A 17,716-nucleotide genomic window follows, 5' to 3' on the forward strand; every position below is an offset into this window, starting at 1 on the left:
CAATTTTTTTTTTTTGAAAAAAAAAATTTAAATACTGCTCATGTGGTTTTACGCTTTTTCACTTTAGTACTCTATGATTTAAAATGTATTACTTCCGTATCCTATGATTTTATTTTTCTTTTTCCGTTATCTTCTTTATTAATATTTTTATTAAACCAGTGTCAAAATTAAAACCACGTGATACTAAAGTGAATATTTGATAAATCACTGGATACTAAAATAAATATTCGATAAACCATAGGTGAGGTATATTAAATTTTTTGTATATAATTTAACGGAGAATTAAGGAAGACGCTGACGAAAAGAAAAAAATTGAAACCAATAAAGTACTAAGCTGATATACTTTAAATTATATGGTACTAAAATAAAAAAGCACGAAACTTAGGGAATGGCATTTGAAAGTTATCCTTTTTTTTTAAATTTTAATTTTGTTATCTAAATTTTTAATTTATTTAGTTTAAATGAGTCAACAGCACTTTAATTTTAAAATTTGAAAGAAAGTGCCGGCGACGGACTCATATCTAACAAATTGCAAAATTACATAGTAAACATAGACATTTTGCATGGATGGATGGTTGACTCAGAAATAATTCATAATTCGACCAAGTTTTATACATTTTTACCTCTATATTTTGTTTCAGTAGAGTTTTTATTTGTTTAAAAGTACGATAATGTTAATAAAAATTGTTACGTGACGCGTTACATCAAATTTTACTTGAGAAATCAAGCTAAGCTTGGGGATTCATGAATTTTACACTATTTGATTTCATGTGTGAAACAATATCTATGTTTTCCACTACTTTGCTACTTTTACTAGGTATTTTTGAATACATGAATATGAATATTTTATATAGTACTCTTTTTTTGTATTACTTATACAAAGACTATAACAATAGTATAGGATACGCAGTTTAAAAAGATAAATCAAACTTGCTAAGATAAATCAACTGGCTACTAAAATACAATACGTTAAAAACTAAGTGTCCAACTATGATACTTTTAAAAGCATAAAGTATTTAATGCTTGTAAATTTTTCTTCTTTAAATTTATTTTTTGATTATTTTTATCAGTTAGATTATACTATTTAACCAACCATCCACTTAATCCTAAAGAATCACTATCATTCTAACAGCACATATCTTAATGTAAGAGCCGAAAATCTACTAGCATTAATAACTTAGTACTTTTAAAAACATATGAACTCAATTCAAAAAACTAATATCTAACAAATTTATAAATCATAAAATTATAATAGTTTAAAAACTAATATCTAGAATGTAACGTGAAACACAATTAAATCATCTATTGTTAATCACCCAAACAAAGTTGATTCACACATGCATGAAATAAGAAAAGAAACACAATCGTGTTTTCATATAAGAGGCTTTTGAAGTTGCAATAAATCATCGGATAAAAGCTCTGCTCTGTTCTGTTTTTTTTTCCCCCTATTTTCTGATCCAAAATGTTGAGATCAAGTAGGGGAATAAGATGAAATTAAGAAAGATAAAAGATATAAGAATCTGTTAGCATGAAGGCCTCTGTACTGCCAAATTATTTTCAATTATGCAGCTTCCAACTCGACTATTGATTCCATTAGACTTGATCTATACTATTGTTAAGTATTTGAAAACTAAATTTCATAATTTTTCGACGTTATTTACCTATCAAATGATTAGTCTAAAAATAAACGGCTGAAAATAAAAAAAAATCTTATAAAAAATAATAATAAAAGACTTAAATTTAAAACAAGAGAAACTGATTTGCGCTTGAGAGCGAAAAGATTCATACTTAATCAGAGAAATTGCACAAGAGCTTAGTCTAATTATGCAATTAGTCGAAACGGAACTCTTAATTATCTGAAAAAAAAAGGAAAAAAGAAACATATTTTCAACTCTCCAAAGGAATGATAACACTATTATTGACAGCGAAAAGGATTCATACTGTATCAAATGAATTGCGCAAAGAAACAAAGAAAACAAAATGAGAAGATAAACTTGTAAAATGCTACGCATCAGATCTCTTATGCATTGCAGTAAAATCCCAGAGAGCTTACCTGCTCAAATTTGACTACACGTCGCTGAATCGCCATCTGCGCACAGCCTGCTGCAGAACTTCTGCTCTAGCCCGATTCCGCATTGCCTCCTCTTCTACCCAGCACCTGGTTTGCATTATTTTGAACAAAGGAATTCAATATAGTATAGTCACACCTCTCTACCTTGCTCGAAAGGTTTCCGGTAACCATATTGATTTCGCGGACCATTAGAGACATGGTATATGATTGCAAAATCGAAAAAAAAGAGGACCGAGTTAAATCACCTGAGAATATAGAGAGCCTCTTTCTCGGCTTCCAATATCGACTTGGCTTCAATTATCGCATCCTGCTTGCTTCGCATATCATCGTGTAACTTCTCCAAATTTAGTTGCTCGGCCATAACATTAGCTCTCTCAGCAGAAAGCTTATCGCACAACCCGTCAACTTCTTCCCTTAAGGCCGAAAGCAGCTGCTTCTGACAATCCAAAGCAGCTCTCTCTTTCAGGTAAGAAGCCCTGCTTTCCTCTTGAGCTAATTTCTCCTTCTCTAACTCATCTAAAGCGGTCTGAAGATCCTTCTCGGCCTCAATTTCACGGTCTATCTCCTTTTTTAGCTTCTCATCCCAATAACTCTGAATTTCCCCTCTCTGAATTAACTCTGCCCCGATTTCCTCCATTTCAGCTAGCCTTGATGAATTTTCTGCTTCGAGTCGTGACAGTTCAGCACGGATTACTTCGGCCATTCTGCCGCTGATTAATGCTACTGCTGCCTGTGCCTTTGTTACAGGTTTATGGGGCTGAAGAAGCCTAATGTTTCCTGTTGAATATGAAGAAAATTACAAAAAAAAAAAATTAAAAAAAAAGAAAGAAATGTAAGACAGATTTTGATTACTTGTCAAAAAAAAAAAATATCAACGAAAATTGATCAATAGTTAAAATTCAGCACAGCCGCAAAAAAATATGGAAATATATATATTCTTCTTATTGGTCATAGAGTAGGCCATTTTTTCCAGCTATAAGATTAAGAAGAAGTACATCGTATACATAGTACAGAACCATACGAGATCACATGGACCAGTAATCTGGTATACATGGATTCAAAATGGAAAGGAAAAAAAAAACAATAAGAACCGCATTACGAATAACTGATCCACAACTATATGCTAGTAAATGGTCGTATACTTCCAATCTACAGTTTGATCCAATGCCTTGAGTTGAAATGGACAGGCTTATATTCTAGGTGGTTATTGTAAGAAATGTTTACTAGAAAACATGCTATCATCATAAATGCGTACTAAGAATCTAGGTGTCACGGACACAAACACGGGACATGAAATAAGACACGATTCAGACACAGCAACTCGATAGATTCTAAAAAATTAGGATACGGATATGACATGGACACCACAAATAATATTATTAATATAGAAATATATTTAAAATATATAAAATATATATTTTACTAAAATATTGTTATATTTCTCATACGAAGTTAATAAAATTCTCATTAATAGTTCATATATTATAAGGAAAAAAATTCTCCACCATAAATAGTTTATTTATATCCTCCAAAAAGAATTTGGATGCATTCATCAAAAAGCCAAATATTTATCATATTACATTATATTTGCATTAAAAAAAAGTAAAATATGTTCTTTTTTTAATTGGATGTGCTATGGAAGCGAGCATTGGTGTCGGACATGCCTGTGATACATAGACTAGAAAACATCCTAGAATTCATAGATGTAAAATTGAGAATTTCTTGAACATTGGGGAGTCCAGATTGAAATTTGAAAAGTAATACAACTTCAGCACAAAGAGTGAACTTAAAAGGGGACATATAATTTAAATCAACTTGCAAGCAACTTAAAAGATATATTTCAGAAGCGATGAAATTTCAAATATACGAATAGCCTTCCTCAAGAGAATCAGGCCAAAAATATGCCTAACTGTTCATTGAAAGAACCAATTGGAGGGATCCAATATAAGAAAGAAATCATAAATTCAGATTCGGTCATATATTCTGATTTCTTGGAAAAGATGGGAGTTCGTCAATAGAATTTCAGACTTTGATTTTCGAATTTTAAGAAATCAAATGTATGACAGAATTCTTTATTGGGGTAGTTTTGGCTGCCAGTCCAACGACTGATTTCACCTGGCTGGAGCTTTGAAGAAACGTTGTTTGAATAGAACTGTTTGAAAAAGTACTGACAGTTAACCTAGTAAGTTCCCCAACAGCTTCACACTGTAGAAACAGAACGCTAATTTCAGCTTCCCGCCGCAGCACAACCTCTGGAGCAACTATTTGCAAGCAGCTGACCAAACAAGCATCGAACCAAAAATGAAACAGAGGATAATTTGTAGGTCATACCAAAAACTCTCCTGAGTATGCTCCTTTCACCACCCATAAAGTCCACCAGCAATTGTGTTGGTACATCAGAACAAGCACTCAAGTCCAAAATGCCCACCTCTTCCCTTAATATCTGGACTGTAATCAAGTCAGACTTTTGCAGCAGCAAGAAACCAAGCAGCATCGTACCAAAAACAGGAGGAAAGAAAAAAAGCAAATTTGAACAGTTGTTGTTTAAGTACATTAATACCTTTTCATCCATTCCAGGAGTGAACGAATACTCTAGAAAGGTTTTCCACCTCATCAGATCAAGTCGAGATAAATATCTACACGACAACATAAGCAGCTAATGATAAAGACAAGCAAAATTAAAAAGTGAGAAATTACATACATAAACCAGAAAATTTTTAGTTGGTAATTACATATGTATCCCAGTAAAATCTGCATTTTCCTACATCCCCCTTCAAAATTTTCTTAAATATATATTCTTTCACCGACAAAAATACACCTCTTTAAAAAAATTTCAAACACAAAAACCAACTTGCCACATGAATCGGATTCCTTTTCAAAAAACTGCAGCATAGAGGGAAAAGTCAGCTTTTGACAGCATGTAAATGTAATAACATAATATTGTAGGGGTATATATACATATATATATATTTTTAGATAAAAGCTCCAGTAATGTAGGATGAATACACCCATAACAATAGAGAAACAGCCAGTGTCTAAAGATAGATACCTTTCTGGGAAAAAATAGAAATTTCCTAGACCACCAGAGTCACCAATATATGAAGAACCGACATATGTGATCTTGCTGTCAACGATGCCAGATTCTCCTAGTGCTTTTGAGCACAAATTGATCTTATCAGATTATGAGATTTCTAACAGAAACAACCGTACAGTTTGTCAAATACACATTGCGGACAACTTACACTGAATAAACCAGAAATCAGGATCATCAACAGGCACATCATCAAAAGCAGTTGCAGCCGCACTAGAAACCAAGATGTTTGGAATAATTTTGTGCCTTCTTTTCCTGCCAAGATCATATTATAAACTAACAACAATATTAGTTTTCTAACACAAAAATTTCATATAACCAAAACAAAATTATATTTACATCTATGCCCCGCAAAATTATCTCCCTCTATACACAAATTTGAATTTCCGTTTGCGCCTTATATAATCCCCATGTAACAAACAAGATGCCTCTTTTTTAATTCAAAATTAACTCCCCAAGCAACGGATGACTCGCCAACTTAAGATAACAGTATTTATGAAAGAATCTGCACTTTTAAAGGGTATAAACGAAATTCAAATTTTAGAGGGCATATTTGAGAATACATAATTTTCTAAGAATCTGTACGTAAAAGACCCAACAATAAATTGCTAAAAGCTTGGTTGTATTGGACAATTACCTCTCTAACTTCGAGTTTACTTTGACTAACCATCTTGCAAATTCCCTCCTGGTACACAATTCATCGGCATTGACATCATTTTCAATGATCTGAGTACCATGAAAGTTAATTCAAAAGTCCATGCTCAGAACTGCAGTACAACATTATTTCTACCAAATAAGAAAATTAACTCAAACCTAACTATGTTTAACATCACATGCTAAACATTGCTTGTTGTTGATAATTAATAAATTTAAGTGCGATTTTTCAATCATATAACGTCAAACAGAACATTAGATTAGAACGTAAGCTTTTCTAAAGTGGAGCTCTTTAATCATTAGGCTTTCTAAAAGCATTATAAGCTAGTAAAGTGTGTCAGAGAGGAAGATATTTTGGAGATGTGACAAAGAAATGAAGACAAAGTATTACAAACCATACAAATAGAATATCAAAGAAGGATAAACAAGACAACCACTTGCGTAGTCTTTATTAAAGAAAGGATAAACAAGATAGCCACTTGCGTAGTCTTTATTTAGATAGCCTTCCTTTCCTGCTGACAACTTAATTTTCCCCCTTTCTTGCCATTACGGACAGTTCATTAGTTCACTAGAAAAACCCTAAAACCATACTAATCTTACGCTTATGAATTGTGAAGATGATATTAAATGAACCATTAGATAACTTACCCTAGACAGGTGCTAAAGATCTTAGAGAGAAACACTAGAACCACAAAATTTCTCAGGCCCAATGAAAATTAATATGCCATTGACATAAAATAATCATGTGCATGCAACTATACATTGTTTAATTGAAACAAAAATGTCAAATAATGTCACTAAATGAGTGTGTTCTTATTACAAACCTGTAGTTTCTTCATAACAGATAAAGCTTCCAACTGTGCAGAATCAGGGGAAAATGGAACATAGACTCGTTTGCAACCTCCAAATGCTAACGTGCAAACATATAAAACCCCACAAATAAAAAAAGGTTAGTGGTGCACAAAAATGCTGATTAAAATGGAAAGGCAAAGAGATATATAAAAGAATTGAGTTACAATTGCAGCTCAATTATTTCAAACTGTCTTTGTTTGGGACCTTGGGCCGGCTTATACAACAGCTCCTCTACTCTAAAAAGCATGCTGCAAAGCATTTAGAAAGTGGCTGAAGCTTTTATTGTGGCTGGAATCTACACTAAGCTTCAGGGGCCTGAAAACTTAGCACTACTTAGGGCATAAACGCTTCTGCCTTTGCAGCAACCAGAAGCAGTTAAAAGAGATCTTGTGAAACAGCTATTAGTGTTTCTTCAACAGCCCATTTGGCAGCCTGAAGAGCTGCAAGAGCTCTAGTACACTCCATGTAGTGTTCAAACTAAAATGCAAGCTAAAAACACAAAAGCATTTGGGAAATCTACAGTTTCAAAGAAAGATAAAGAGCATGCAACTGTTTAGAAATAGAAATTGAAAATTATCTTTATAGGAAAAAAAATTTTAGGTTTTAACTTACTGAACAAAATAATTGTACTTGACTTCATTAATCACAAAACTTGCTAGCCAACTTACTTAACTCTTAATCAACTTACATAATCGATATAATGAGTATGAGGTGCACAAAGGCATAACCACACTTGACCAATCATAGTTGAATATCAAAAGACAGATCCTCAATTAACTGAACGCGAGAAAAGCCTAATACTCTCAAAAGACATGGAATCAGTGAAGATCACAATATACAGTGACAAATGTAATATCCTTTTTTCTTTCTTCATTTGTTTACACAGTTTTCTTAACAAGTATGTTATTTTAATTCTCAGATACAAAAATTTGGATAACAAAATCAATGCAGTGAGACCCCAAATACTGTGATACCTTGCCTTGCCCAACACATAAACTGATTAGAGTTTTGTAAACAAAAGAAGCTATAAGTCTATAACTGTTCAGAAATATGTAAAAGTTCGCGCTCAAGTACCAGTGGGAAGATTATCAGCATCAACCTTCACATCTTGATTTCCCTTGGAATCTTGTTTAACTTCCACTTCAGTGTTTCTGAAATCTTTATCAGGATCTCTTGAAGACTCCCCAGGTACAAACTTCTCATAAAGTGTATGAAATGGAGCAGTCAGGCAAAGCTTTAAACCTGGAAAGTTTATTGCCTGTCAGATACGCTATTCCTGTAGCATGAAAGCATAACAAAATAACCCTCCAAGCTGGATTAGCAAACTCCATTTACTAAAACAACTACTTTTGCAAGTAAATCTCAGTAGCAGTGGAACTAGTTCCCTGAAACATTATCTGCGAAATAGAAACAATATGCCAACAAATAAATGTGACTTTGCCAAACATTATAAGAGGACACCAGTTTACAGTGAAGCCAAAGCAGAAAAGTAACCATCTATGACATTTAAGGCATGGCTAAGTGCTAAAAGTTGCAAAAGAGGCATAAAAATGTGCTTCAATGATAAATTAGAGAAATACAATTGTTCTTAGTACACATTCCAAATATAGTGACTTAATGGCCGCTTCAATAGTTTGAATGATCAAGAAAAGATCAGGTCCTTAGCTACTTCGCATGCGATCAAAATACTAGTAATGATGCATGACGCATTCAACAATAAAGTAAATAAGCTAAATGCTCAACTAAATAGAAAAGCAATAAACTTCATCAACTAAGTAGGAGTTACAGGTAAATAAGCTAAATGCTCAAGTAGGAAACAAAATCAGTTCCTTCTCCAAGTCAAACCACATTATAACAACAGCATCAAATCCTATATGCTAACCAAATGCTAATGCAACCTCAAGAATCAGGAAAAAAAGAGGATAAAGTAGCGCAACTAGAACCTTTCGTTGACATTGAGAAATATGTTAGGGCAGCTAACAACACCGCCATTGGAGCCCCAATCCCAACAAAAATTGCTTTCCATGATCCTACAACTAAAAATTAAAGAATAACGAAGATAAAGATTATTCTTTCTCAACTAATTAACCAAAAAATCTGAAGAAAATTCCAAAAATTCACCCTTTCTCTCTTGTAATTCCGGATTAATAGTGAACCAACCGCCGAACCCATCATCGATCAAGCTTGCATCCGCAGGAACCGACCACGATTCGAGCTTCGTACCCGCAAAACAAATCCGAGGAGAGAATCGTCTATTTGAGGCATTTGAGAACCCGTAAGGAGCCAATTGAAGGGCGGAGAAGGCGAAATCGGAGACGAAACCCTTCGTCGGAAGGCATGGCGAGTGGAGGCGGAGGGAAGAACCCATTCGTCGTGCGAATTGGAAGGGATTACAGCAACATTTTGGGCGAATTGGATCTATCTTTCTAGGGTTTAGCGGAGGTTTGGGGCCTGGTGATTAGGGTTTGGGGGAGAGAGAGAGAGAGAGTGTGTGTGTGTGAGGGTGTTTCGTTGTTGTCGATGCGTGGGGAGAGAGGTCGTGGCACGTGGGAAAGAGGGGATGTGCTACACGTGTGAAGGCCCCACGGTGTAATCGTGGTGTGGTGTCACGGACTCACGGTGTGGCACTGACAAGTCTGACATGTGTGGCCCACCCAGATGATTTTTTTTTTTCTAAATGCAAGAAATATCTGAATATATATTTTAGGATTAATTTAGTACAGTTTCCTACAAATATAATAATAAATTGCAAATATATTTATACTGAATTATGTTGCATCCTTTTGTATATTATTACTGTTACTTCATAAATAGTAATGATCTTTAAGATCAGAGGTTCAGTCCTTCTTATTTTAAACTAAGATTTTAAGCGTCGTCGACACAGACCGCGTCGATGGCACAGCTCAAAACCCTTTATTCTTTAAAATAATAAATAATTTTCTCAATAAAATTTAAAAGATGTAATAAAAAATGGTAATAAATAGTTAGAATATTTTGTTGCTAAAGAAAATAAATATTTCATGCTATTATGTGACGGCACAAAAAAATTTTTTTGACCGACACGCATCGATACGACTCGACACGCACCGTACCGACAAGTTTCTAGCACGACCCCATACCATGGCACTTAAATTCTTGTTTTAAACTTCTCGGTCAGGGCCTGTGGACAAGATCCGAAAGAAGGAAAGAAGATAAATAAATAGATAAATCATTCCCAGTCAGTTAATAATTCATATATGAATCATGTATAAGATCAAGCAATTTAAATCCCAAAAATTTCAGATAATAATTACATGTAGACAAGGTTGATACTGTTAAAATGCATGAAAGGGACCATAATACTTTTGCTTCAAGAACTGCAGTTTCAGAAAGCAAAAAAAATACTTAGCTTCTTGCACTGAGAGCTCTACAATGAACAGTTGATTACTTCTCTACTAATCACAAAAAATTCGGATTCTTCGCCTTCAGACAGTAATCTCTTCTCTCTCAACCATCCTCTTTCTTTCCGCCTCCTTCCGACTTCTCTCACCGACGGCGTCAGAAATCGCCTTTGGTAACAAAAATCCGGGGCGTTCGAGGAACGGAGCTCTGTCGAGAACTAGCGGCTCTCTCTGCGTAACTTCGATGCCGTCGAAGGTCCATAGCTTCAAACGGGCGTCGCCCTTTAGGCCCAACGAATACCATCCGAGACCGGAAACTGCAATATCCGCACAGTTCGCTTCCCAGCTGTTCCCGGAAAGCTTTATCTCTCTGTCTTTCCATTCGCCGAGTTCGGCAACCCGCTCCTGGCCAATAGGTGGCTGGAAAACATACAACAAAGATATGAATAGTACTTGATCATTAACAAATGAACATAAAATGATGATAAACTCTGGCCAAAGAGGCAATTTTGCAGGTATATAAGGGTATATAAATGTTGGAAGCTCAGTTCAGGAGCATCTTTTATGTCAATACATCTCTATTAGGATATAATTTGCATGGTAAAAGAGAGAACTTCGGATCAAATAATCTTAATTCAAATAGCAGTGAGGGAATAGAGATCTCATCTCACCTGTAATCTGACGCCAAAATGCTTATTCCTTAAGTCGTCGGCATTCTCCGTCTTCCCCATATGAAGAGAAGCATAAGGAGACGCCCAAACCGTCACGTAAATCGTTTCCACAGAGGCCTCGATTAGGTCCAATCTCATTAAACCACCCACGTGGACCGTTTGCCCCACCTGCGACAGTGAAAAAGATGTCTCTCTTGAGTTCAACTCTCAAGTAAAATAGCACATAAATTTTTCTCTGTGCATATTTGTGTAATAACTGGATTCGTATTACCAAATGTTCGAAATTGAAATTTATGCATTTGTAAGCATAGGGCTAATTGCAAGTTTGCGGAGAAATCTCTCTTTACAACCTTTGCCTACTTTTCCTCCACCCAAAAAAGAAAAAAAAGAAAGAAAAATAAACGATGGTTAGAAAATTTAAAAGAAATTCAAACCAAAATAATTTGTTTCAGTAGGTGCCAATCATCTCGATTTCCGTTAAAAGAGGCCAAACAATAACAACTAGGCCAGGGCAATGTTATTAGGAACTATTTAGGACAAGCCAATTTACTTAATCACCCGTAGAAAACATTAAGACATACCAAAAGTTCACTTACACATCAGAACTTCGACTATTAAAACGAACATCGGAAGTACGCTGGCACTCAAAAAATATCTTACAGTACTCAATATGCAGCCGGAAAAAGGAAGAAATGGAAATGCTATATGTACGAAACTCCGTTTGTACTTGCGGCACAAATTATAATTCAAGGTACAAAAGATTGCGTACATTTGCAAATTTATGTAAAGCAGATATCATCTAAGGAAAGCCATCCTATGGCTGATGAAACATGAGAGAATACAAACAAACAAAAAGAGGAGAAGACTAACTTTTCCCAAAAAATATCGACTTTTTAGGTGGAGAGTGCAGGTTGTATATGCCCATACGAGTTTTTGTGTGAAGGATTTAATCGTGCATGGAAGAGAAGAATAGGGCAACGACAGTGTAACACTAAATGACTAATTTTCTATCTGAAGAGAGAAATCTCGATCATCTTTCCCAAGGTCCATCATCACCTAGGGGCTATTTCTTTTCCCACAATTAATTTTCAGGCTAAAAATAACTTTCAATTGAACTAAAGTTCCAGTAAAAGTTATTTTTCTACCTTTGTTTGTTTGATAAGAATTTCCTTGCTTTGGTTCCACTTTCTTAGTTTGTTTTACAAAAAAATTCCACACTAGCACATAAAAGGGTGAAAAAACAAGTTGCAGGTGAATTTCAAACCAAACAGCAGAAGTGGGCATTTATGGTCGAATACAACTTCCCCTCCTCCACTTTTGGTGAAACAAACTGCCTGATTCCATCTCACATTACTATCGTATAATTGAAGTTCAAATACTCGGTGACATGTATTGTTATCATAAGAAATCAATTTAGAGCTCTAGAACTAAGTAATCTGCAAAATATATCAAATATCTGCTAGGGATGACACGAAATTCTCATCTTTATGTTCACAAACAGCTATACTAATAAACTAGAAAACATTTCATCAAGTCACCATTAAAGAAGAACAACCAGAAACAAATTCATATCATTCCAATTTAGTATTTCATATAGAGATAAAAACGACTCACCTTTACTCTAAAAGTCCGAGGCTGTAATTCCTTCCTGATCTCCACCATCTTCTGCTCCTCTCGACTTAATCTCATCGTCATAATATACGGATGCAAAAGACCTGGCGTATCATACATCTTCGCTTTCGCAGGTAAAACCCCTGTAACCCTCAAAATACCCAATGTAGTCCCCGGCACTGCAGCCTCAGTCAATCTCGTAATCTTAACGCCTTCTCTCTTCGCAAACGCATTAATCAGAGTAGATTTTCCAGCATTTTGTGCGCCAACTACCCACACATTTCCGCGAGGACCTGCCAATTCCTTTATATAAGAAATCAAATTCCTAACTCCGAGATCTTTGCGGGCACTCACCAAATAAACTGCATTAAGCTTAGGGGCTCCGTTCGCCTTGGCGCGGTTACGAACCCATCGATCCAATCTTGTTGGAGAGATCTGTGAGGGTAGAAGATCAACCTTAGTTGCCACAAGAACAAGTTTCGGCAGTTTAGTTGTCTTAGTGTTCTTGTTGCTTCCCTCCAATGCCTTAAACAAAGATTTTGCCGCTCTCTTAGGGAATGATCCATCGAAATCCACACAATCAACAACTAAAACTACAACAGGAGAACTATTCGAAGGTTTCATCAATCGGGTCGATATGGACCGATCGAAATCGAAGTCGGGGATCAAATTCTCGGCCTTTTGGTTCTTCACCTGCCCATAATTCCTCAGCGAGTGGCACCGCGCACACACTACCGCCGAATTCTCCATTTCCATCCTTTTAGCTTCTTCTTCTCTCATCTTTCTCTTCTTCTCCGATTTCGACATCTTCTCCTTCTTCATCTTGCTCAGTGTCTCCTCAGTAACATTTCCATACCCGACTCCCGCGGGGGCGAAACCATCCAATTCCCTCTTCAACCTCTCCTCCTCATCCTCCTCATCCAGCCAATCCGAATCCCAATCATCTTCCTCCTCCAAATCCTCCACCAAACCCTCACCAAGATCAAATTTTGACGACGACCCATCAACACCCTCATCCAATTCATCCAAAATCTCTTCGGAATCGGAGAAAAGGGGGTCCTCGGAACCGTACCCGGTGTCTTCGTCCGGAGATGGCGACGAGGGTTTCTGGTAGTATCCGGGGAGGTTGGGGTCGGATTCTTGCATGAACACGCCGCATCCGGGGCAAACGAGGCGCGCCTCGTCCTCGTCCCTCCCTTCGCTGAACAATCGGGAGGTGCGGAGCGAAGCATGGAGGATCGGGGCCGGGGTTCGTGTGGAGGAGAGGGAGAAGGAGAGTAAGCGTTTGTGGAGAAGAAGAGAGAAGGGGAGGAGGAGGGAGGAGGAGAAGAAGGGGGAGAGGAGGGAACGAGGGATTAGGGTTTTACGGCCATGAGAGAGGAGGAGGGAGGAGGTGGCGAGGCGAGATGCGGAGGGGAAGAGGACGGTTTCCGCCATGGGAGGGAGCTCGACGAGCTCCGAGTGTGATATCGTGGGGGGGTAATTTTAGGGAGGGAGCGTTCTTAAAAAATGCACATACACCCCTTAATTCTACTATTTTTGTAAAAGGTCCTTAAATTTTTACTTTGGTTATTAGACTTTTTTAGACTTTATAAATTCGCCTAATTTTTCCATTAATTATTATACTCAGAAAATTAATTTTTTTATAATTAAAAAGCTCGGTTAAGTTATAAGTAGAGGAGATTGTTAAAATATTTGATGAAGTTAAAAAAATTAAATATCACAATTAAAAGTTCAGGTCCTATTTGACAAAACGGGTAAAGTTGGGGTTTATACACTTTTTTTTTCCTAAATATGTTTAGCAACCCCCACAACTATACGTAATTCTGAAATCGCCCCTCACTTTCGCCTTATTACCCTTTTATCTTCTACAACTCGATCTGCGTCATACCTCTTCTTCTTCTTCTTCTTCTACCCCCGCCTCTCTCCTCCCCATCCCCCAAAACCCTAACCCTAACCCTAGAAACCCCACTCGAGATCTCGCCAATGTCCCACCGCAAGCGCCCCGCCGATGCCTACCCTGTCCCAGACTCCGGCGCCGGCGACGGCCCCAAGCGCCGCGGCGCCGACGCCTACCCCGTCGCCGACTCCGGCGCCGGCGACGGTCCCAGGCGCCGCGGCTCCGTCGCGTCCTTCCCCTCCTACCTCGACGCCCCGGAGCTCCCCGCGAAGCTGCGGCTCATCTGCGAGCTCCTCGCCTCCGCCCCCTCCGCCGCCGCCGTGGAGCCGCTCCTCGACGGCGCCGCCGCGTCGATCCCCTCCCTCTCCCACTCCGACGTCGAGCACGTCCTCCGCCTCTCCTACTCCCACCCCGGCCCCGCCCTCGCCTTCTTCCGCTGGTCCGGCGCCCGCCACCTCTCCCACCTCCACTCCCCCTACTCCTGGAACCTCCTCGTCGACCTCCTCGGCAAGAACCTCCTCTTCCCCCCCATGTGGCACGCCCTCCACTCCATGCACTCCCTCAGCCTCCTCTCCCTCGCCACCTTCGCCTCCGTCTTCTCCTCCCTCGCCTCCGCCTCCGCCTCCCCTCCCGACGCCCCGCTCCAGGCCTTCCTCTCCCTCCCCTCCTTCGGCCTCCCCCGCGACTCCGCCGCCCTCAACTCCCTCCTCTCCGCCCTCTGCCGCGCCGGCCGCGCCGCCGACGCCCGCGCCGCGCTCCCCCGCGCCGCCGCCGCCGCCGCCGGCGCCCGCCCCGACGCCGACTCCTTCGCCATCCTCCTCGAGGGCTGCGAGGCCGACGCCGATCCCCGCGCCGCCCGCCAGGTGCTCGACGAAATGCTCGCCACCCTCGGCTGGGACCCCGCCTGCGCCGCCGCCTTCGACTCCTTCCTCGTCACCCTCCTCGGCGCCGGCCCCTCCCCCGCGGCGGGCCTCGCCGACGCCCTGCAGGCGTTCGACGCGATGCGGCGGAACGGCTGCTTCCCCGGCATGAAGTTCTTCCGCGCCGCCATCCGGTCCTGCGTTGCGGCCCACGACCCCCGCGCGGCCGCCGCGCTGTGGGATGCCCTGTCGTCGCGGCCCGGGTGCGCGCCCGACACCGCCTTGTACAATTCGATGATCTCGCTCCAGTGCTCCCTCGGCCAGGCCGAATTGGCCGCCGCCCTCCGCTATCTCGATGAAATGGTCTTTTACGGGGCGTTCCCCGACGCCGAAACCTACGATCTGTTGCTCCACCACCTGCTCAGGGGCCGCAAGTTGAGCGAAGCCGCCGCCATTTTCATGGAGATGGTGCGGAACGAGCACTGCCCGAGCACGGGCAGCTGCCAATCTGCAGTTAAGATTTTTTTGGATGCGGAGGATTGGGAGACGGCGGAGAAGGTGTGGAGGTGCATGGTCGAGAATGGATTGAAGCCGGTGGAGGAGAGCGGAAACATGATCGTGGAGAGGCTAAGAGGCAGGGGTTTGCTCCCGGAGGCTTGGAAATTTGCCGAGGAGGTGATCGACAGTGGCGTCAAGTTGTATTCCTCGACACTTTCGAAGCTGCGGCACAGCCTCACGAAAGTCGGTAAGGGAAGTATCCATGAGTACCTCCTTATAAAATGGAAAGCTCATTAGAATTACGGTTATGTTATTTTGTTTACTTGCGTATTTGCTTTGATATTATATCTTTGCATAGAAAAAGAATGCTATTTATGTGCAGGCTATGTAACATTAGAGATAAAATCTTCTTAGGTATAACATGGTAAATAGTCGATAAAGAGGAATCTGTTTTCCGAGATCGCTCTTTGCAAAGCTTCTTTCACATAAAACTTGTTGAAATTTACTTGTCTGATTCTTCTCTTCCCTTATCTTCTTATGATTATGAATCGTGACTCTTTCTGCGGCATGGATCGATTCTTTTACCTCCGTTATCAGCATTTATTCCATGAACTTTTATGAATCGGTGACGGTAGCGTAGGAATTACCACAATTGATTGATGACCTGGTTTAATGAAAACAACTTTCTCTAACCTTTTATCCTGCATTTGTGGTATGAAAATAGTTAGTTGAGTTTATCCCCTGTTTTCTCCCAGTTGAATAGCGCCTAGGGGATAAATTTTTTCTAGTCGTGGTCAGGATAGCACGGCGTGCTTCAAAAATTCGTCTCAAACATTATCGAAGTTACGAATATGCAGAAGTTGCGTATGATAAATCAAGGGTGGTTACTGCATATTATGATTAAGTGTCTCTGCCACATAGAGTTAAAAGGATTGTTGATAATGTTTTATGCAATGTCCTTGTAGAGCTCTTTTCTTGTTTGTTAGGAAATATTTAGTAATAGTGAGAATGACTACCTTATTGAAGTAATTAGTGATTTTAAACCTACTCAATGAGAAGCAATAAAGAACAAAGCTCAATATGTTCTGAAACTAGGTTTTACCTCGACTATTCCAATATTATATATTTATTTGAAGAACTTGAAGACCTTTTAACAAATATCTGAAACGGGAAGGCGAAGCTGCCGAAACAGTTGATACTACTGAAATGTGTCCTTTTGGCAAAGGACCGAAATTTAAGGCAATACCAAGTTTTCTGACTGCCATAAAGGTCTTTACGTAGTCAACGGATGGATGATGAAATGCCATAATATGCCTCGGAGAACCTTTAAAGCCATAGGAGTCATTGTAGGTCTGTTAGGAGTGCATATTTTTTAGCTAGTTTTGTAGTTTAAGTAACCGTTTATAGACTATTGCATATTCGATATTGTAACAACCCGACCCGCTAACAATAATAATTCGTTGGATCCAAACCACCAGCCAAAATGCTTAATCAGTTATTATTATTAGGGTGCGAGGCCTCTTATATTCGAATCAGAATTCTTTTCTCATCCAATGTGGGACTATTAGGGTGTTGCAATTATGCCCAGCATTTTCCTGATCAATGTAGTTTAGGGATTGATTGTTATTCATGTGAATGGCAATAGAGCACCTAAAGCTCCTGTAATTCTCGCTTTTTACGAAGAGTCAGATCCCTAATTAGGCTGATAAACTAAATTGGAAACAAAGCTGCTTCTGAAATAAAATTTAACTGTCATCTCTTTTCCAGTGCTCAAGTTTGATTCGCGTAGGATTAGATATTTAGATGTTTGTCTTCTCTTGCTGATACTCTCAAATATGATCTAGCACATGCTTTGACAATTTGAGACAAAGGTCGATTATCTAGTAAGGTAGTTTTGGTCCTCTTAATAAGCTTTATGCACTCAATGTTGCACTGAAACTTCCTAGTACAACTCGAATATTTTTAAGATATAGGAGAGTCTTTTGTCAATACTCCTGTGAGGATTTGATTGCTTGAAGCCGATCTTCAATTAGCCTACATCATATGCAAATAAGAATGAGCTTCCTGCAGTGAATTCAACTCGACTTCTATTATTATTTACTGCTTCAACAATGCATTTATTTTGGGT

General features: G+C 39.2%; 3 protein-coding genes across 4 annotated transcripts; 1 reads left to right on the forward strand and 2 right to left on the reverse strand.

Annotated features, from left to right (window-relative positions):
- LOC109716873 lies at positions 1,831-9,197 on the reverse strand. Its single transcript, XM_020242473.1, has 11 exons — positions 8,790-9,197; positions 8,612-8,704; positions 7,743-7,910; positions 6,641-6,726; positions 5,800-5,888; positions 5,314-5,417; positions 5,121-5,223; positions 4,632-4,707; positions 4,403-4,514; positions 2,317-2,848; positions 1,831-2,158 (listed from the first exon to the last, which is right to left on the reverse strand). The coding sequence occupies exons 1-11, from the start codon at positions 9,034-9,036 to the stop codon at positions 2,068-2,070; spliced, it is 1,701 nt and encodes a 566-aa protein (XP_020098062.1). The 5' UTR covers positions 9,037-9,197; the 3' UTR covers positions 1,831-2,067.
- LOC109716875 (GTP-binding protein BRASSINAZOLE INSENSITIVE PALE GREEN 2, chloroplastic) lies at positions 9,891-13,805 on the reverse strand. 2 transcript variants are annotated; one of them, XM_020242475.1, is made up of 4 exons: positions 12,334-13,805; positions 10,991-11,075; positions 10,720-10,887; positions 10,327-10,468 (listed from the first exon to the last, which is right to left on the reverse strand). In XM_020242475.1, the coding sequence occupies exons 1-3, from the start codon at positions 13,765-13,767 to the stop codon at positions 10,742-10,744; spliced, it is 1,665 nt and encodes a 554-aa protein (XP_020098064.1). In that variant the 5' UTR covers positions 13,768-13,805; the 3' UTR covers positions 10,327-10,468; positions 10,720-10,741. The 2 variants fall into 2 exon arrangements, with proteins under 2 accessions (XP_020098063.1, XP_020098064.1); XM_020242474.1 differs by lacking the exon at positions 10,991-11,075 and having other exon boundaries at positions 9,891-10,468; positions 12,334-13,803.
- LOC109716876 (pentatricopeptide repeat-containing protein At1g71060, mitochondrial-like) lies at positions 14,221-16,172 on the forward strand. The gene has a single exon (XM_020242476.1). The coding sequence runs from the start codon at positions 14,317-14,319 to the stop codon at positions 15,883-15,885; it is 1,569 nt and encodes a 522-aa protein (XP_020098065.1). The 5' UTR covers positions 14,221-14,316; the 3' UTR covers positions 15,886-16,172.

This window comes from Ananas comosus, linkage group 10, assembly GCF_001540865.1.
Source record: "Ananas comosus cultivar F153 linkage group 10, ASM154086v1, whole genome shotgun sequence".
Lineage (NCBI taxonomy): Eukaryota > Viridiplantae > Streptophyta > Magnoliopsida > Poales > Bromeliaceae > Ananas > Ananas comosus.